This window comes from Schistocerca cancellata, chromosome 2, assembly GCF_023864275.1.
Source record: "Schistocerca cancellata isolate TAMUIC-IGC-003103 chromosome 2, iqSchCanc2.1, whole genome shotgun sequence".
NCBI lineage: Eukaryota > Metazoa > Arthropoda > Insecta > Orthoptera > Acrididae > Schistocerca > Schistocerca cancellata.
Window position 1 is genome coordinate 296117926 of NC_064627.1, and position 22514 is coordinate 296140439.

The 22514-nt window shown below is 38.9% G+C and overlaps 1 protein-coding gene across 3 annotated transcripts in view; it reads left to right on the forward strand.

The window, feature by feature from the left end:
* The window catches only part of LOC126161664 (uncharacterized), a 496787-nt gene that overhangs the window by 42620 nt on the left and 431653 nt on the right, over nt 1–22514 (forward strand). For all 3 annotated transcript variants that reach the window (XM_049917659.1, XM_049917660.1, XM_049917661.1), the window contains exon 5: nt 10865–10945. In XM_049917659.1, coding sequence (XP_049773616.1) covers nt 10865–10945 — 81 coding nt within the window. The remainder of the gene's footprint in view (nt 1–10864; nt 10946–22514) is intronic.

Sequence of the window (22514 nt, forward strand, 5' to 3'; positions counted from 1 at the left end):
GTATTGTGTTGAATCTGCATGGGCAGCTGTACCTGTACACGCCATCAAGCTCTGTTTGACTCAATGCCCAGGCGTATCAAGGCCGTTATTACGGCCAGAGGTGGTTGTTCTGGGTACTAATTTCTCAGGATCTATGCACCCAAATTGCATGAAAATGGAATCACATGTCAGTTGTAGTATAATATATTTGTCCGATGAATACCCGTTTACCATCTGCATTTCTTCTTGGTGTAGCAATTTTAATGGCCAGTAGTGTATTTAGAACCTTGCAGCCCCCATCATCCGTTTTCCTCAGTTGCACCAATTGTGAAATGGCCAAAGGTAACATTAGCATCTCAACATGAAGCAAATCATTTTATATTGCCAACACCTGCTCATATTGCAGCACATGCCAAATTACAGCTGCCAGAGAACAAGTTTTGAAGATTTCTAAGACCAGCAATGTGCTGGTTGGTCCATTCTACCATGGACCTCCCTGGTTTCCTACCTGAAAAGGAAAAGTTACTATGAAGAGCAAGTCAAATTCCAATAGAATAAAAGCTAAAGCCACAGAGGTGTCATCAGCAGCCACCTCTGTCACTGAAGATTAATAGATGGAAGTGGTCACTTTAAAAGACCCACCAAATTTCTCTAGCCCACCTCCCATTGCCTTGGACTGCTCTACCCCTCAACGTGCAAAAAAAGAGGGAAGGCAAACCTCACCAATAGAGTAATATACTACAGTGGAATGTAAATGATTTCGGAAATCATGTGGAACAACTAAAGCTCCCAGGAGAGGCAATAACTGCATGTACGTTGCTTCAAGAACGTGGTGAAAGGACTAAAGGGGGGAGTCGTAGTGTTCTTTAGTGGAACACTTAACTCTTACCACACTCCAAGCAGTTGCTGTCACTGTAAATCTTGTGTCATTCCAGGTATCAGTGAATTCCGTTTGTCTCCCTCTACTGGAACCACTTGGTAGTGAGGCACTCTCCAAGCTTATCAACCAACTCTTCCCCCCTTCCAATTACTCCTTTTAGGATATTTCGATGCTTGTAGGGGCAGAGATTCAACTTGTCTAAGGGATTAAATGGTTGGAAATGTCCTGAATCAGAAAATATAGTTCAAGGAAATGAGATCACTTAAGTGGTGCCAACTTCATGATACTATCAAGGGAAAAAAATTAGTGCAAGCTGAATCATTGTGTTTGTCTACTGCATAAGAGTGTGCCAATATAACTGTTATTGCCAGTGCTGCAGTGAAGAACTGTGGGTTTTAGGAGCACCTGCGTCTAGTCCACATTGACACCCGAAATCTCCTACTTTGTCCCAGCTTTTTCGGGTGGCATGTAAAAGGCAGACTTCAGAGTAACTGTGCAAAGAGCGGTTCATATTATTCTTAAAACTGTTTTTACCTTAGATCATGCCTCTTGGTCACTGTTTACGTTATTCTAGCTGATAAACAGTAAGATGCTTCTTTCATGTAGTTTATCAAGTACATAATATTAAAAAACTGTAAGTCCATTGCTTATTTACAGCTACTTTCTTTGATGTTTCACCCCAGAGATAAAATAGTGGTTTTCAACATTACTGTTGGATTGTGAAAATCCATGTTTGTTCATGAGAGAATTGAGATTTTCTTCACTGTAATGTGTATATTGAAATTTATGTTGTCTGGTTCTCATGAAAGTCGTGTGGAAATGGAGTGGTTAGGAAGAATTCTTCTACAAAGGATGTTCAAAAAGTTTTGCACAGTCATCTCTAATTTTTTTGTTTTTTGCAGAAGTAGAATGAAATTTTTTGTGAACATACTTGGAACATTTAGCTATAAGTTGGTATATAAAAGTATATTCTTTTATATACAGGTGAGCCATAAGGGACTGTGAAGTAGATGTCAGGTTGCGACAACGGTCGGTAATGAGTTCCTCTTCAAGACCGGCGATGACTGCCACATCGATTCACAGGAAATTGCCCCCTGTTTATGGGGAGGACACAGTGGATCGTAGCAGTATCCAGCGGTGGTTGCAGAGGTTTAAAGAAGGGGATTTCTCTCTACTGCACAATCCACGATGCGGTAGACCATCGACGGCATGAGTGATGTGAATAATCAGACCATTGATCAAATTATCGAAAATGACAGATGTGTGATGACATGACGGCTTGCTGAAATGACTCGTTTGTCATTGGATAGTGTGGTATCACTGGCACAGTCACTGGGGTACAGAAAAATGTGTGCACATTGAGTGCCTAGCTTATTGGCAAGAGAAATGAAAACGATGAGGAAGAATGTGTATGAGGGTCTCGTGAAGACCTTTACTGAAGAGGCGAAATAGTGTTTTGGCGACGTCATTACCCAGGATGAAACACGGTTGTTTTTGTCCAAACCTGAGAGCAAAATCCAATCCATGGAGTGGCGTCATCCAGGATCCCCTTGGAAAAAGAAATTAGGACTTTCACTAACAGCAGGCTGGAAGATGATGGCCTCCTCCTTCTGGGATCAGTGTGGTGTCATTTTCATTTATGTTTTGTAACCTGGCTCCACAATTAACCTGGACCGTGACTGTTTGTCATTGGTCGAGCTGCGACCTGCCATCAAGACCTACAGACCACAGCTTCAGGGTCAGCTCATCAGACTACACCATGACAATGCCAAACCCCATACAGCCCTTATGACACAGTAGAAAATCAGGAAAATGGGTTGGAAAATTGTTCCTCATCGTCCCTACAGTCCGGACTTGGCTCCGTCTCATTTTTACCAATTTTGTTGCCTGAAGGCCCACCTGCACGGTAAAACATTTGATAGTGAGAAAGACTTTATTTTCTGTGTCAAGCGATGGTGTAAAAGTTAATCCCCAGAATTTTACCAAAGTGCATTTACCTCATGGAGAGAACGTTGGACCAGATGTGTCACAGTTGATGGAGGCGACATTGAGTGGGCTCAGTGTATAACTAAATGTTCCAAGTATGTTCACAATAAATTTCATTCTCCTCCTGCAAAAAATAAAAAACTTAGACAACTGTGCAAAACTTTTTGAACGCCCTTTTTAATTACAGCATACTGGTGTTTAAGTACTGGCACCGTAAGGAGGTGCTAATAATGTGCATTATTTCAAGGGTGTGGCTGGTGGATACTTTCATGCAGCAATTCATGCATCTAAGTTCATACCTCCACAGTCTCTTGCTACAATTACCACTGTAACAGTCTAAATTGATTGATATATTAACCCTCCTTTGAACAGCGTGATATGTAGCTCTTCCTTCTTTAAGAAAAGTATGCACTGTCTAGCTTTGTGATAACAGAGTGCAGTATAATACAGTCATAAAGAATGCTGTCGTTTTTCCGAAGTTTGCAGGCTATAGTGTATCCAGGTATCATCATTTTCAGGATGAAACAATTTGTGAATGAAAGAAACTGCCTCCCTTTCCAGAAGATGTATTGTAAAAACTTTTACACAAATATACACACAGTATGTCACCCAAAATCACGAATGGGAAGAGGCAAATAGTTGGAGTGAAGTATTTGATATCGACTTAAGGAAACATTAAAATATAGATATATGTTCATCTTTCTTTTTGTACATATTGCCTTTAGGCGCGGGCATGTCTATATTGCACCTTGCCCCACGCAGTGTTCACATACTTATTAAATGACGTATACTTTGTGACTACACCTAAATAAGATCTATCTCAACAGCATATCCCCAATTGTTCAGGTGCAGATTCTCCAGCTTGCAGGTTATCCATGCGTAGTTCAGCAGTTTTGGAAAAAAAAGTGTAGATAGAATGAATATTTTTGTTTACAATAAAATTTCTGATTGTGGTGATGACATAGATGATGAAAACCTCCGCTATTAGTAAACTCCACTACCATTTTCAGAAATTTGGTGAACAAAATGTACTGAGCAAAAGAAGAGAGGAAAGACAAGTTGATCAAGAACCCATTGGCATGCACACCAAGACACTGAAATGTTTTGATCTGTTGGAATAACCAGGACAAAGTTCATGTGCCTATAGCAGTGGTTTGACTCTTCTGAAGATGAGAATCGTAATTAAGGAAAAAATGAATGAAAAACGGAAACAGGAAAATATTGGATGGTTATTTCCTGAAAGTCGAGGGCCATTCCATGTTAGCTCAATCACTCCATGACAGTCGTGGTCTCAGATTTGGGTATAACTTAGCATATTTGTTCTGTTTATGGATTTAAATAAGAGTGCTAAATATTTATGCTATATTTCAAATGGTCTGGGTTTTGCAGCCAGCTAACATTTTTGGAAGTTTAAGGTGTAACATGTTATTCATAGAATGAGATGTTCCTCATCCTTGATCTCCATTGGCCAACGAAAGATGTTCGTAAGTTAAGTTGGAAGCACCCCACTTTTGGGAGGTTTTTGATGGTTTGTACAGATCGCAATTGCACTGAGACTGTGCTGTTGTGCCACACACCGTCAGGTGGCTTGCGGAGTATGGATGTAGATGTAGATGTAGAAGGGCTGCAGACTGGCACTTCTACCTGCTGAGTGGAGTTGTTTGCTCTCTGGGGCTGCAAGTGAAGGGCATGGAGCACACATGACCTCCATGACTACAAAGGAATCATCACGGAAAAGACAATTGATGTTCAGATTTTATTGTAAAATTGTTCAGAGTCTCTTGTGATACTCACTCATTGAAACATCTAGCTGGAATTTTACACCTAGGTAGTCAATCAATTAGAAGAAGTTAGGATAGTGTATTATAAGAAATACTTTGAGTTCAACTTCTCTGGGTGTATTATTCCGCTAGATAGAAGATAGTCTCTTTCTGCATCATCAACACTGTGTGGAAGAAGTTGGTTCACGGTTCAAGGGCACTGCATAGCAGGACCCCGTTGCAGCATTGATATTGTTTAGTGAATAACAGAAAACATAAGAGAATCTAGTAAAATACAAGAGCTAGAGATCAACTATTGGACTGTTCGAAAAGCCCATTCCCATCACCACCAGCAGAAAAATAAGCCACAAAACATTCAAAGTTCACAGCTTTTTGTTGTCGGACAGAAGAAATACATTTTTTTGTATTTTGACATAACTGTCATCAAGGAGTGTTACTGAATGGGATTTAAAATGTTTATGTGACACCACAAACGGTCATCAAACCACAGTCCCTAAAACAATGAAATTTTTAAAAGTTTTGATGAGCTGAGTTGTCATTTTCAAATGTAATAAACCTGGAAATCTTGTGACCCATTTCTGCTGCCTTTGCTTCAGTTTACTGGTTTTAGTTTTGTTTTCTTAATATTTGAGAGATTGCAATTATTATTGCAGTTTCCTAGGTCTGTGATTGCATTTGAAAATGACAACTCAGTGCATCAAAACTAGTTATGTAACCTTGTAAAAATTTCAGTGTTTTAGTGATCGTGGCTTGAGGACGGTTTGTGGTGTCAAATAAACATTTTAGAAATACAGTGTGTTCAAATATACAAAATATAATTCAATAGTAAATGATGAAGAGGTAAATTATCTTCCTCATTTACTATTAATACTGATAAAATTCTTTTAAAGCGTTCAGAGAAATATGAATTAAAAGAATATGAAACATCATGTAACATTAAAGGGGAGAACAATATTGTGGAAAGGAAACTTGCTACTCACCATATGGTGGAGATGCTGAGTCGCAGATAGGCACAACAAAAAGATTTTCACACTTAAAGCTTTCGGCCAATGCCCTTCGTCAACAACACACACACACACACACACACACACACACACACACACACACACACACAAAATCGCAACTCTCACACACGACTGCAGTTTTGGGCAACTGAGACTGCAGTCGTGTGTGTGTGTGTGTGTGTGTGTGTGTGTGGTGTTGACAAAGGCCATTGGCCGGAAGCTTTAAGTGTGAAAATCTTTTTGCTACCGTTTCTTACTGCTAGCCTAGCAGCTGTCAACGAGAGACAGGAAGACGTGGGGAGTGTTTTGAATCTGATTCTCAGAGATTGTTGACACGGCGACCAGAGACTGGTATCGTGTGTGCATGAGGTGTTTCTGTGTGTGTGGGGGGGGGGGGGGGGGGGGGGGCACGCTTTGTTTTCTCAAAAAGGCTATGGCAAAAAGTTAGTTGTGAGAGACAGATTGTCTTTTCTACATGCCTGTCCGCAGTTCAGCAATCATCTTTACAGTGAGCTGCTACCTATCCTCATTGGTTCCCAAAGTATTTGCACAAGTTATCTTGCATGGATTGATCACCACAGTTTCATTTCACCAACATGGTGTCTGTGATATGTTAATATCTAGCCACACAAGTGAATTTCCACAACGGGCCAAAACCACAGACCATTTCTGTGGGTATTTCTAATGGGGGCCTGCTGATCTGAAGCCCATCGTTTCACACTATTGTGCAGGCCGTGCCCGTTGGATCTAGTCTCACCAATCTGCCTCCAGGCTGGGTCTGTTTTTGTGTGGTATAATCTGGAGGATTCTCGTGATTTATCCATGGACCCAGGACAGAGGTGCTCCTCAGCAGGCCAGAGGCCAAGGGTGATGTATTTCAGGAATTATGACTTTCTCACTGCAAGTACATCGAACAGTGCAGCATTTTATAGACATTGTATTTATTGTAGTACAGTACATTTTAGCACTTCGAAAATATTCACGATAAGAAGAAGAAAATTGTGTCAGTCGCTAGCAGTTTGTACACTATGTGCTCATACATTTCTTGAAAGAAAAATCACACAATACCTGCAAAACAATACATATAGTACAGTGGATAATAACGAACCTAGTAGAACCAACATTTTATTGGTAGTCACGTATATTGTTGGTTTACACAACTCTTCTCTGCCTCATACACTTCTTTCAAGAGGTCTACTTTATTCTGAGGTTATTTCTGAAATCAGTGAAGGTATTTTAAATCTGTCTTGCGACTCGAAGGAAATGAGTGTGTTTGTCACCAAATGTGTTTCATTTTATTGAAATAAAATAACAATAGTGGTCTTAATGAAACACACATACCATTTGGCTTGCTTTCTCCATCTAAAAACAGTTCATTACAAAACATGTTGATGTTAGTGCTTAAGATTTTTGCTCACACCGGGTAGAAATACAGAAGTCCTTAGGTTTTTTGGTCAACTTATGTCTTTATTTAACCTTGAGATCTCAGAATTTGTCAGAGGAAAATGCTAAAACTTGTCTGGAAATCAGGGAATTTCACTTGGGGAAACTTGTAGCAATCCTGTTGGCATTTAATATAGCTTCAACTCTACACTCATCTTTTTTTTTAATTTCAAAAAAATTGTTTCCTGCAGGATGTACACAGTTTTTGTCCTGGTTTCATTTTGTAACCTTTTGATAAAATGTTTCTACTGTCTTCTATGGTTGCACTGTGAAGTGCTTTTTGAATTAATGATTTATGTTTCTTGAAAGTGTCACAACAAACCTTTTGTAAAATTCATACTTTTTCAGAAAGATACATTGATGGTGGAGACAAATAGTTTTTACTTGATATCTGCTTCCATTCTAAATTTAAAGAATGTTAAATTAGTTTCACACAGTTCTTCAACAGATTGTGTGACTTTTTGTTTGACACAGTTAAATAAATGACCGTAGCTGTCTGTAGCTTCCCCAATGATGCATTTCTTCATTACACAGCAAAATAAAAAGGGGGGGGGGGAGAACGCTATAGTTAGTTACACTTATCACAGTAATTACTGTCCACTATTTTATTTAGAGCCTGAGCTCAATTTTCAGTTGGTTTTGACATTCGTAGTTACTTTCACACTGTTTTAATATATAGAAAAGAAACAAAATTAAATATTTTTCCTTCTATGTGAAATTGAAGAATTATTTACTAAAACACACAGTGAGCCAGCGTTACCTAATGCTGTAGCAGATGAGTTAGTCTAGTGGAGGGGCAGGGCTGGACTCTGTTTTCTCCTACAGCAGCAGTTTAGTTACAATGGACATGTGGACATGTATACTCCGCAACACTTTGCGTGTTTCACAGAGACATGCTTTAAAAATACAGAAACTGTGACCACCACTTGGGGGGAGTTTCATCTCCAATTCAACATTCCATGTTGCGTTACCAGCTCGCAATACCGTTCTACTATGGGTCAAGAACTTCCATGAGACAGGTTCAGTATTGAAGAAAAAACTGGGAGGCAGTACAAAGATGGCCATGTCTCATGAGAAATTTGAAGTTCTGCATTGTTTGATTCAACATAGTCCAGTTTCTCTGCAAGATGATACTCACACTCTTTGGAGCTATCAAATTCATCTGTTTGGCGCATTTTATACCACCTCATGAGTAGAAGTCTCAAGATTTTGTGAGAAGGAGACTTTTGCTGAAGTAATGAAAGAGATGTTGCAGGAAGAACCTGAAATTGTGATTTTAATGTCAAATGAGGCTCATTTTTACCTTAAGTGGCAATGTTAATAAACAAAACTGTCATTATTGGTCTCCAAATAACCGTCAGCAAGTGCACCAGTGCCCACTGCATTGTAAAAGGTGACAATGTGGGCTGGATTAGGGAAATTTGATGTCATATGGCCTAATTTCTTCGAAGAAAATGAGAGAGTCGTCACTGTGAACTTGGGGCATTGTTTGACCATGTTGTGTGAATTTCTTATCTCAGAACTTCGTCACTGTGACATAAATCATTGAAATGTTTGGTTTCAGCAAGCTCACACTTCCAGTGTTTGTGTGTCTGAAATAAGAAAATTGTTTCCAGGGAAAGTGATATCCAACAGAGGAGATGGTGACTAGCCACCCTGCTCTCCAGACATTACTCCATGTGTCTTTTCTTGTGGAGCTTTCTTAAGAACAAAGTTTACATCTTTAAACCACGTACCATGCTTCAATTAAAGGATACCATTGAGCAAGAGATTTGTGCTGTACCTTGTAACATGCAGGAGAGAGTGATGACAAACTTCACTCTGTTGATCGATGAGCTTGCCGAAAAAGAGAGTCAATACTGAAAGGCATTATCTTTCACAAATAATTAATTTCTGTCAAAATTAACGTATGAGATGTAAACTATTATTCATTGTGTATCTTTTGAAGTAAAATATGTTGCTACAGCTTAAAATTTCGCTATGTTCTATAAATTCAAAAACCTTCAAACTATGCTGTCTGACGCAGTATAAAGGAATGTTATTCAGCAGTTTGCAGAAATAAGATAACAAGAGTATGATGCTGTGTGCTTCTACAAAACTGCAACACTTGTTGTTTCCAAAACTCGTGCAGAAAGAAGCAGTACATAATCAGTTTAAACCATTACATAAATTGGTATCAAGCCTGCACATTAAGCAAAGTATTTATTCTTGTTTTTACTGCACTTTACTGTTACTTTTCAAAAAGCAAAATGGATGATGTTAAACAAAAGGGAATGTAAACTCAACACACTGCAAGTAAGCAAGTGAAGTCTTTTAATTATTTTTGTCTATGAAATAATAAACAATGGAGTGAAAAAAAACATTATTTTTATTTTCTCATTCTGACAGAAAATATCTTTCAGAACAAGAATATTCAATTATCCTGTTCTCTTTTGATGACATTGCACTTGGTATGAATCTGCATGTTTGGTTTTAAAAAATTGAAAACTGCAATTAAATTTATTTATTTATTTATTTATTTATTTATTTTTTTTTTGCTGGCCATGTGAAGTTTCATGATGCCGTAATTCAAAGTTCTCTGAACTCTTTACGTATTGACGGATACACAAATAAAATTTTATCAGTATTTGTTGGTAAATAAGGAAGAAGTAAGTTATTTTTTATATTGAATACACCCACAAACAAAATCTGTTAAATTCCAGAAAATCTAAACAGTTCGAAGCATAGCCAAAATTTTTTGTTTTCTTTGTTACATACATTAAATGAATAAATACACTAAGTTTATATCAAAATCTGAGACAGTTGGACTCAAATCTTTATTTATTTTTATTAATGTTTTTACATGATATGATCCTGAATTAAAAGCAGATGCTACAAAATACAGTGTGTTTTAACCACAATTTGGTAAAGGAGTTGTCAGTTCCCACCATATAATTCATAAGTAATGCAGTGGTCTTTCAAAAGTGACATGTCATGTTTTGTGAATACATTAACAGTTTCCAGTAAAAGTTTGGGTAGTTTGGCTTATCTGAATTTTTCAGTTATCATTGCTGTATTGTCTTGTGGATCCGTACCTGCCTTAAATGAGACATTCATAAAACCTTTTTTCCATGGTGGAATCTTGGTAGCATTTTCCGCGATAAAGAAATAAAGTGACCTAATGGGAACTAATTTCAGAAAGTAGAATTATGAACAATTTGATGTGGGATGGATTCAATATCTTCATTTAATTATTAAACGTGATTGTTTCCACGTATAGATGTCAAATATTATTTTATTTCTTATTGATTGGGGCTGTATTTATGCCTATGTGCATATTTGCAGTTGAGACTTCTGCCTGAAGATGCATGATGTTTGAAACTGCAAGCACTATAAACAAGATTGTATTTAACAGCTGTAAGTGGAAACGACCATATTTAAGAATGGTAGTAAGGTAACAAACAGTGCTGCAGATACAGTGTAAAATATAAGATTGTGGACAAGGAGTTAAACATAATAAAAATAACAGTAAGAAAAGTTATGCAGAATTTGGAAGCATAAAATCACCTATGAAAGCCATACTTATTTTTCTGTCAGTCCATTTCCCAGTCCAAAGTTAGAAGCCATTGACATTTATGTCTGTGGAACTAAAGTAAGGAAACCTAAATCTCAAAAAACAACAAATCTTTAAAAGTATGAGGCATAAAGCCTAATCAATTGGTGGCATTGCTACATTTGTTGAGCATTCTACGGCTCATATTCACAAATTCAGTTGAATTGTGAAGTTAATACCATGGTTTTTATAATTACAGAATGAAGAATACCTTGAAAAACTTCAAGAAGCTTGTTTGAAAGGAGAGCATGTATTGAAGCGGCTGGAGAATACAAAAATGGTATGTGTTATGAACAGTCAGTGCTTATAGTTGCATTCATAATTGATAGATAATGTGCCTTCTATAGACCATAGCTCATTGCATAGAAAAGATATTTTGAAGCAGATAAGCACATAAAAAGTTTATTGCTTGTTTTAGCTTTGCTGTCAAACATGCAATCATCCAAGTGTCAGTTACACACACCTATCACTTTGCCTTTTTTTTATCTCCCCCCCCCCCCCCCCCTCCCCTCATGGATGTAAGTGGTTACAATACGAGGTTTATTTTCTCATGTGGACTGGTCATCTTCCGTCACGATGGCTCTGAGAACTTCGTGTTAATCTTTATTTTCCTTCCCTTAAAGAGTATGTTGTGTGGTTCAGTTAATAACGTGCGAGCTAGGCCCTATGTCATCTGGCCTAGGGGCTCAGCATGCATTTGCTGGGTACTGTCTTGGAGACCCTGGGGTTCCTTAGCTAGGGACTGGTGAGCACCGCCAGTCCTCTGTTGCCATAAGCTCTAGGTATACTTCAGCGACCATTGTGCATTGCAGCGATGGAACATTATGTATCACAGGGAATGGGGATCTTGGCTTAACTATACAGATCTCATTGACGGTAAAACCCATTTTAAAAAAAAAGACAACTGTGATCTTTAGCTGTGCTGCGTGCTGATGAGATGCATGTCAGTTGAGGTGGAACAGTTGCTAGTTGGGAACCTGCCGCACCCAGGCAAATGGGGCACTGTCTGTGTGGACTTCCCTCCCTAGCTGCTCTTGGGACCACAGTGAAGCCTGCATCTCATGTTTCTACTCCTAGCAGTTCAGTGGGCTTCTGAAAAGCATAAACTCCCAAAATCCTGAGGCCTCAAGTGGCTAGTTCACCTAGGTCATTTGTGAAAAACAGGGACAATATTCAAAGTAACAGACCACATCCTGTGGTAGATAACATCTTTGTTGTCATGAAATGTGTGGATGTTTCTTTTGAAAAACTGTCACCGTTCTATACCAATAAAGATTTCAAGTGTCTTGCAGAACAACTCAAATCTGTCAAGAGTTTGCACAGTGGTACTCTCCTTCTCGAGACTATCACAGCTCCTAAAGTGCAGAAGCTGTTGAATACCAAATAGCTGGAGAATCTCCCATCAACAAAGAGCTGAACTCTGGGTTAAATACGATTAAAGGAGTTATAACATGCCAGGACATTATGGGTGTGGATAGAAAAGAACTGCATCAGGAAAGGGGGGGGGGGGGGATGTACAAGGGTGACTGAAGTGCTGATGGTGAGCTTCAAAAGTCAGCATTTTATCCCGACATTCAATCTGCCGAACTTACCTGAGTATAGTGCAGCAGACTTTCTCCGCCTTAAGGTTAGACCTTACGTCCAAACCAGTTCACACTTCCCAGTGTGTCACACCATTGCAATTGTCTGGCTACTTATGGAAGATGAGTCTTGCAGCCTATGAACCAGATTTTCAACGCATCGCCCCACCTGTGTGTGTTAATTGCTTCCAGCTCCATCCGGTTTGGAGCAGGGACTGTCCTGTCTTCGCTGAAGAAAAGAAGATTCAAGAAGTTAGTAACCCACAATGTCTTATCTGTAGTAAAGGAATTTGAGGCCACTCATCACCCCAATTTTGTCAAGTCTTTTCCCTCAGCATTGAAGCTGCCTGTCCAGAAGGTCAGTGTTAGACTGTGATAGTTGGGTAGAGCACATTTACTTGCATCCATAAATGCAGCTGCCAGCTTGCATGACTGGTCCCTCAACCCAATCTTCTGCTCACAGAAACATTAAAAGTTGTCAAACATAATGTCAGCCTAGACAGAAACCCTCATGGCAGTCAATGGGAGAGATCCAGCAGTGTTTCTGCTACATCAGCCGTGTCACCATCCCCAAAATCCAAGCTGGGGTTGGATGCTAACTGGCGACAGTGATCCGCTCCAAGGCTATCAAACCATGTGGCCTTGGTCCTGTTCAGTGGATCAGACGATGACCATACCATTGCTGGTATGAACATCGATGCTTGCCTGAGGGGACCGCCAAGACCTTCAAGGGACCACCCTCGCTCTGCTCCCCTCTGCTACAGTCTCCCCACCATGGCGGAATGACAAAGGGAGTTCCATACTGCAGTGGAACTTGAATGATTTCCAGACCCATGTGGAGGGGACTACGTCTATTAACTCAGGGTTAGACCAATGTGTCTCTGCCTTCATGAGACACATTGTAATTCGTGTGATGTCCCTGAGCAACATGGCTACATCCTCCACATCCTCCACAAGAAGGACAACCCCAGTGGAGAGAGAGAGAGAGAGAGAGAGAGAGAGAGAGAGAGAGAGAGAGAGCACTAAGGAGAAGTGGCTGTTTTTGTCAACAACATCTACCACTCCTCACTTCTCTCCCTCACAACCAGCCTGCAAGCATCTGCTGTATTGGTGCATGTGCTTCATTGGTTGACGATATGTTCCCTTTACCTGCTAACATGAGGTGTTTGACAAAAATGCTCTCAGTGACCTCCTTATTCAAGTCCTCCATCCCCTTCATCCTTTGGCAATTTAATGCGCATAATGTACTGTGGGCCTCTGCAAACATATGCCCCAGGGCTAGAGCAATTGAGAGCATTTCCTTGTCCTCGCATGTCTCTCTGTTGAATAGGGGCCAAAACTCACTTGAACACCGCATCAGGGTTGTTCACTGTCATCGATCTCAGTATACCCTCCAGCCCTTGTATGCGCAGCTCAGTGGGAAGTGGTTGATGACTTGCAGTCGAGTGACCACTTACAAATTTGTATTCTCCTGCCAGGCAGAGTGGTGCCTGAAAGACATTGACCACAGTGAGTACCTTGTAGATCAGACTGGACGCTTTACGACCAACTTGCTGTGTTTGAACACTGTCATAGTGTCCAGAAATGGGTGAATCACATTATCCAAATGACCCACCAGCCACTGAAGCATCTATTCCGCAGCCTTCAGGCCAGCTGAAAAACCTAGCTGCCCCTTTGTGGAGTGACGAATGCCACATTGTGGTCAAGTCCTGACAAGTGGCTCTGCGTCAGTTCAAGTGCTGACGACTGATGAGAATATCTCAGCCTTTCGCACAATGAGGGAAAAATGTCGCCGAAGGGTCAATCCATACAAAGTGTTCCAAGAAAAAAATAATTGGTAGCTTGACCATCTCAGCAAAATTTTATATTTGCTGGGTGAATTCCCCAGTGTTTATTAGTCACAAAAATATTTTTTTATTATTGTTTATTATTTTGAAATGGTGGCCATATTTGTTCCAGGCCTCGTGTTTTTTTGTATTTGCAAGCATCTACATTTTTTACAATTATTCAGTAGTGGATGGTCCTAAGCGTTTCAGATAAAATGCATTTAGTTCAACACACTCTGGGCTACAAATTAACATCATTATCACTTAGCTGAATATATTCTTTAATATATTTTTAATAGTTCAAAGTTATCAGCCACAAATTAAAAAAACTCAATTTTTGAACAGTAGTTTTCCCAAGAAAGATTTCTCAGCTATAATATTTTTTCTGCAATTACACTGTATAGTATAATTACTTAGAGTATCAATGGTGAGCAGCTTACACTTAAGACAATACACTGTTTTAAAAATTGGATTTTTTTTTATTTTTCCATTTTGTGGCCTGCAATATCCTTGTTGGGGGACCAGATAAAAATCTGAAAATTTCACAGTTAATAGACCTTTGTGATATCGAACTTCAGTATAAATTTCAACTTTGAGATTTAATTCGAAGTTATGGAAAAAAATTACAAACAAGAGTCAAAAATACGTTTTTTAACATCTGCGATATCTAGGCTTATGGAATAAAATTTATCATTTATAGTATATAATTTAATAATTTAATCATATCCATGATTACTTACTTTTTTAAAAAATAAGCCTACTAGTTGCATTATATTGTTCTCTTGTTATTTGTTATTAGTACATTGCTCATTGATCCTTTGAGAAATTTGTTCACTCAGTTTGGGTGTTAGATTGTAATTTCGCCCAGTCACAGTTGTAAATTCCATGGGAGACAGCTTCCTTAGTACATTTTTAAGTGGCATCCAAACTTGATCATTCTCAATTTTTTTTATAGATGTGCTTTGTCCTGGAGGGTGATAAAATTCGACATGTACATCTTGGTTTTGACAGTCAATATTATCAACTTCGCCAATCCACCGCTGTTCGTCGTAAACACGAGCCACTTTGTCTTTATTTTGAAGAACCAGTTGTACAAGTTTCCACACTGATGAAGTTCACTATCAGGTGAAGTTGATGTGATCTTACACTTCAGTAAGTTTTGTGAATGGGGTACAAAACAATGAAAAGCTGGAGTACCCTTAATCTTCTGACAAGTGTTGTACCTTTCCTTCAAGACACTGTCATGGACTTCTTCCTCACATTGTACAAAAACATAGATACGGTAATTCCTTTGTTATGTTTTTTTACAGAATTCAAACATCTCTTGAGGTGTTATGATATGATTGTCAGCAGTCCGCTGCAGACTTGCTTTTGTGACAGCTCACTTTGTTATACCCCCGACACCATCAAAAGCATTTTTTCCATGGCAGGAAGTGAAAAAGTGCCATTCTACATTAAACCCAAAATCTTCTTTATGAAAGGAGATGTTAATAATTTTTGTTTTGTTTTTATATTGACTTGCTGCCACATCCAAAAAGTAAATCAGTTTTTGTATGAAAGGGTGGTGCTGTTTAATGTAGTTCATTAATTTTAGCTGAAAAATGTGCACTGTTGTAGTGTTGTGTTCAAGGTAGTCATTTACGACACAAAAGCTGTGCCTCATTAGTTTATCTTCATCTTTATAATAGAATACAAATGGATGAACTGTGGCCTGATTGTTTACCCAGTGGTGCCCTTGTACTTCATCTTGAACAACAAAGGACTAATTTTCTGAAAAGTCAGCAAGAACTAAGCATTCATCAGCTGCCAAGGTTTGCTTTTTGTCTTTCAAAAATTTACTTTGAGCTTTTGCAATAAAATGATGCATTTTCAGATTTTCAAGGTTAGCCACCAACACTTCAAAAAAACTCTTCTCGTGATTTTATGACTGTCACCATTTCAGTTCTGTCTTGTCTCACCCATTGTCTGTATTTTATATTGTCAGGCATCAAATCGTTGTCTTCGGATTCTTGAAACATGTCAAGTAAGGCTTGTTTGCCTGGACAATCTTCACATTTTCCCTTGATCATACAATTGTAACTGTCAATATTGCATACCATAACTTCCAAAAGGCCTTTATAGTCAACACTAAGATTGGCCCCATCTATCATCAACTTTACATTCTGATGATAGAAACAAACACAAACATTACGTGTGCCAGATGCCCCTGCAACAGTACACTATCTTGGTCTCAACTCGCAAAACTTTGATCTTCCAATTTTAATGTCAAGACCTTCTTTTTTAAATTCAGTGACTAGTTCATTTAAATTACACAATATTAATCTTTTTTGTCTTTGAATCTTAGAACCATTTTCTTGCACAGAAACACAGTCCTTTTTGCCAGGCATCAAACAACTGTTATCATCATCGTCATAATACTTAATAACTTTATTGATTGTGTTTTCATCTACCAAATTAGATACACTTTTCTTTTGTAATACTGATAAAATTCCCTGTTCTTTTACTAATTGCCTTGTTAACTTAACAAGACCTTCTGACACATTAAATTCATCACTAACTTTTGCTCGACTCCAAGAATTTGGCAGTAAACTGATAATCTTAATTTTATCATCTTTGTTTGAAGTACTGCATTTAGTATTTAGTTTTTCTATCAAACCATCATATTCAGTTGGTGAAGTTCAGAACTTCCATCTGCTTTAGTACAAATTGTATTTTGAAATGAAACTTTCAAATTCTTTTTGACTGTAGCTGCCACTTTCTCAATTTTTGTATTCAAGGCACTTGGTCTTTTATCTTGACTTAGTTTTCTAATTTTACTAGCAGGCGATATACCGAGGATTTCACAAGCTGTATCTACTTTTTTAATGGTTGCTGATAAGTCACAAAATTCTGTACCTGAGGTTTCACTATCTTTTCTCTTCTGAATTACAAATATCTTAGAATAACATATTGGACAGAATGATTTTCCTGCTATGAGACTGAAGAAAGGGCTTTAATTTTTAGAATAATGATAAAATGTTATTTCTCATAGATCTTTTGTTATAGGTTTCTTATGTTTCTCAAAAGGGTCCATGCAAGACTGACCAAAAAGGTGATGAAATTTTTTCAAGTATTTCATTTCATGGTACTTGCATGTTGATTTGACCTATGGGCCGACTCGTAGGTAAAACAACACTTTTCTTCTTCACTGTAATCTTTGATTAAAATAATGTCTTTAGGATACACTCCCTACACACTTTTGTGACATGCTTCATTAATAACACCAACAGAACACTGAGACACCATTTTTCAATTGCACACTTCAAGAACTTCTAGCTAAATAAGTGTGAGTAGACAATGGTTGGTGTAAGGGAAAGACACTAATCAGACTTGTATAGGATTGCAGATGCAATTGTTAGCTTGCTGAAACAATTGCCACAACATTGTTTTGACAAATAATCATTAGCTAGTGTAATGTGGTGTGTTATATTATGCAATTGGTATACTGTATTTGATTAGCGTACCAGATATCGCAGATGTTAAAAAACATATTTTTGACTTGTGTTTGTAATCTTTTTCCATAACTTCCAGTTGAATCTCAAAGTTGAAATTTATGCTGAAGTTTGATATCATAAAGGTCTATTAACTGTGAAATTTTCATATTTATATCTGGTCCCCCAAGATATTGCAGGCTACAAAATGGAAAAATTTAAAAAAATCGATTTTTTAAAAATAGTGTGTGTTTTTAAGGGTTAGCTGCTTACCATTGATGCACCATAAAAAGTAACTATACTATACAGTGTAATAGCAGAAAAAATATTAAAGCTGAGAAATTAATCTTTCTTCGGAAAACAAATATGGCCCCAATTTCAAAATAAACAATAATTAAAAAAAAAAAAAATTCATGACTACTAAACATTGAGGAATTCACCCAGAAAATATAAAATTTTTCTGAGGTGGGCAAGCGACCACTTGGTATGGATTGACCCAAAATTATTAGGGAGAGCAAGAGGAGATTGTGGCAGTTTGCGTAAAAGTACAGTTGTATGGTAGGATTTCTGGGAAAGGAGAGTGGTGCCCAGTGGCTGGTGTAACGAAGAATGGAAGTCTCCATACCACACCACGAGGCACTGACCAGGCTGTGGCAGCTTATTTTGCCACAGTTACCTTGGCTGCTAATCAATATCCAGCTTTCCAGCATCACAGAGTTGCTGCCGAGATGGGCAGCTGGAATTTCCTGTCCATTGATGAAGAGTACCATATTTACTCGAATCTAAGCCGCACTTTTTTTCCTGTTTTTGTAATCCAAAAAACCGCTTGCGGCTTAGAATCGAGTGCAAGCAAGCGGAAGTTCTGAAAAATGTTAGTAGGTGCCGCCACAATTAACTCCTGCCGTCGAATATATGTAGCATGCTTTGTAGACACAAAGATAAATACTGGCGCCAAAACCTCTGCGTCAATAAATAAATTTTAAAAAAAGGTGGAAGACGAGCCTTTTTTCTCCGTCCCGAGTTTCGACCATTTTCATACATTATCCAACGAAGTAAATACAAATTCCGTATTGTTCATCTTCGAATGTAGCAGAATTTCAATGTACTACGAAAATATGACTGGCAAGACTGGGATATTTGTCAATATGGCCAACTCTACGTTCTGAATTTTTTCCTACCTGTGAGAAGAGATGGTTGCTAATAGGAACCTGATGAAATGTGAATCACATGCACTATTCTCTTTACCATAAGAATAATACGAATATAAACATTTTGCCATGTATTCTTTCGTGTTTGCTGCTATCTCATTTAAATCCTGTCTGCCTAATAAACTACGAAACTAGAGCGAGACAACAGCAAACGCGGAAGAATATACGTATCGTGTCATGTTTATATTCGTATTATTTTTATTCCTAATAGTGATACAGTCAGAAATGAAGCACAGCAACTGACTAGATTTTTAAATCTAAGATGTCTAATTTCTGTGCAGAATTTGATGTACTAAAGAAGCGGCCGCAAAGATTTTCAAACAGAGAAAAATTTTCGCCTAACTCTCGTTCAGAACATGTTCTATCATACGCAGTCTATTATTTGGTTCTTGTTGATCATTATCAAAGAAAGCAGCAGTGTAAGTAACAACAAATAGCAGTCTCTTGCCATTGTTTCGCCAATGAGACGATTCCTCTCTCTCTCTCTCTCTCTCTGGGTTTTTTTTTTTTTTTTTTTTTTTTTTTTTTTTTTTTTTTTTTAAGCGGCGGTAGCGCGCACAAAAGCAAGCCATGCCGCGAGCGACAAACACTGCATGACACAGTACAGTAATGCATTTTCAGCTTACAGTGGCGTAAACACCTATAACAAAGAAAACGACACTTTTCAGATCAAAGCAAAATAAGCAATTGATTCAAACCAGACGAAGCACGTGAAAAAGGAAGGGTACATTACTGCCGCACTCGCACATTACTGTACAAACACTGCGTGACACAGTACAGTAATGCATTTTCAGCTTACAGTGGCGTAAACACCTATAACAAAGAAAACGACACTTTTCAGATCAAAGCAAAATAAGCAATTGATTCAAACCAGACGAAGCACGTGAAAAAGGAAGGGTACCCATATAAATACTGACGGAGCGCCTGACGCTTAGCAATGGCTACCTGGTAAAGCTTAACTGCTAAGCTTACGACTCGAACCAAACTACTGTAGCTGTATCTTCATTCATTCAACCTAAATTGTGTCTCATATTACAATGGACCAACTTTGTTTTGATTTGGAGGTGCGGCCTAAAACTTTTCTCTCCCCTTGAATTTCGAGTCTCAAATTTCAGGTGCCGCTTAGATTCGGGAAATTTTTTTTTCCTTTATTTCGAGTCTCATTTTTCAGGTGCGGCTTAGATTCGAGTGCGGCTTAGATTCGAGTAAATACGGTACAGCTGGTCCATTTTAATGTGGGAGTGTGTCAAGCTACTTTCCTGACTCGTGAAAATTTTATTTCCTCTTTTAAAACCAAGAAAGATAGCACATGCCCAAGTAGTTACCATTATGTGCCTGTACCTGTAAGGTAGTGAGGGCACACCAAGAGGTGTGTGTGCATTCTTTTTAACTGTTCCTGTTCTAACCCTCCGCCACACACCATCAGGTGGCTTGCGGAGTATGGATGTAGATGTAGAAGGGGAAGACCATGGAAGCAGATGATCAACTGCCGCCTTGTCAGGAGATCTTAGAATTCAGGCACTCCATAGTCACTTTAAATGTAGGTTCTAATATTATCATTCCACCTGTGAGAGCCTGGCCCACCTAGAGACAGCTATACAGTAGGCTTTCTTGTGCTGCCATCGCCTTCTGGGTATATTTTTTGACATTGAGAAGGCCTGCAATACTAGTATTTGGACATATTTCATCCTCTGGCAGCTTCATGAATGTGATTTTCATGGAGGTGTTGCCATTTTTATTCAGTCCTTTCTCTCGCTGCGCTATTTTAGATATCGATTCGGTGATGTCCTGTCTGATTGCTTTGAGCAGGAGAACAATGTCCCTCAAGGTAGTGTCTTAGTGTGACTGTCTTTGCCAAAGCAATTAATAGCCTTACGGTAGTTTGTTAAATGTCGTGTCCAATGTTCCTTGGTTGTGGATGATTTTTCTGTTTTTTATTCCTCTTGAAGCCGTGCAATTACAACACATCAGTTGCAACTAAATCTTTGACAGTTGAATGAATGGTCATAGAAGAGGGGGTTTCAAGTTTTCAACCAAGAGGTGTGTGTGCATTCTTTTTAACTGTTCCTGTTCTAAACAGGCTTCCCAGAGTTAAGGGTGTGGGACACTGTTCTCAATTTTAAAGACACGGTGAGTTTTCTGGGCCTTGCATTTCAAGTGAAACTTACATGGGTGCCACAACTTAATGACTTGAAAAGATGGTCACTTAAAGCACTGAGATTTTAAAATGTCTTAGCCACAGTTCGTGGGGTATGTGCAGTCTTGGCTTGATTATGGATGCATGTCTTATTTAAAGATGTTGGTTATGGTCTACTTTGAAAGAATTCTGTTAGTCACTGGGGCGTTCTGAACAACTCCCATACCGAGCGTCTGCAGTGATGTCACTGAGCCACTGTTTCACGTCAGGCAACAGCTGCTCTTTGTGCACCAGCATATAAAATTCTGTCCACGCCATAAGCGCATGCCTACCTTTCCATTTCTTGGCCTTCTTTGGAAAGGCTTTTTCATAATCTGCAACAAGTGATGAGACCTGTTGGGATTTTCACAAAGGATTGCCTCTTAGAGATGGGTATGGCTTAGTTTTAACGTCTTACAGCAAGGTTGGAGCAGATATCCCCCTTGGCTCTTACACAAACCCAGAATTATTTTAGATTTTACAAATTTTAAGACAGGTTGCACTATCAGTTTTAAGTTTCAATCTCTGTTTTCCAGCATTTGAGATAGGCATGAGAGTTTTACAATTGTGTATACAGGTGGCTCCCATCGGGGGACTCACTTGTTCCATCATCTTTCTGATGCGATCATGAAGGCACTGGAGTGCATGAGGCATTTTAAGGGCAAGCAGTCTCTCATTTGTTCTGATTCCATTAGTGCCCTGCACTCGTTACTGCACAAGTACCCAGCACAGAAATTGATGCAGCTCATATATGACCAACCATACTTCCTATAGCAGTGTGGGAAGAATGTATCATTCTGCTGGGTACTGGGATACGTAGGAATTTGGGGAAATGAATAGGCCAATAAAGCTGTGAAGGAGGGCTGCAGGGAATATACCGTTACAGAATGTGCCAATTTCCTTGCAGACTGTCATTTCATTGGTTTGTCACAGGTCCATGCAGTTATGCAAAGAGGAGTGACTGGCAGTGATGAACAATAAGCTGCAGTTAGTGAAGCCAACTGTATGGCCATGGAGTTCCTCATGTCAATTGCTAAGGTGTGATGTGATGGCCCGACCCACCTCTGCATTGGGCACTGTTATCTCACACACGGCCTTTTACCCCAGCGAGAGAACCCCCCCCCCCTTCCCATCTGTGATGCGTGTGGCATGCAAATCAGTGTATACCACATTTTAATTGAGTGAATTGTGTTTTGTGACAAGTGGGCAGACACAAATTTAGGTGGGAATATGCCCTCTATTTTATCTGATGATATGAGTGTGGTGAAGTCTTCAAAATTTTGTGATAGGTCTGGTCCGTGCCCTGAGCTTTTAGGCTAGAGATATTACTGTGTTGCAGATTGGCTGGCTCACACCCTTTCCTTTCACCAATCATCCCATCTCAAGTGTTTGTTGCCTTCTTTTAATGCTTCCACTGTATTTTCTCTTTTTTGCCTTGTTTTAGATTTGGCAATGTTATTTTCGTTGCTTTGTGTGCATGCGTGTGTGTGTTCGAGATTTTCCGCACCCGCATCATTATGTTTAATTACGAATGCCAAAGATCTTGCTATCATGTGCCCTCAAACCTTCATCATCATCATCATCATCAT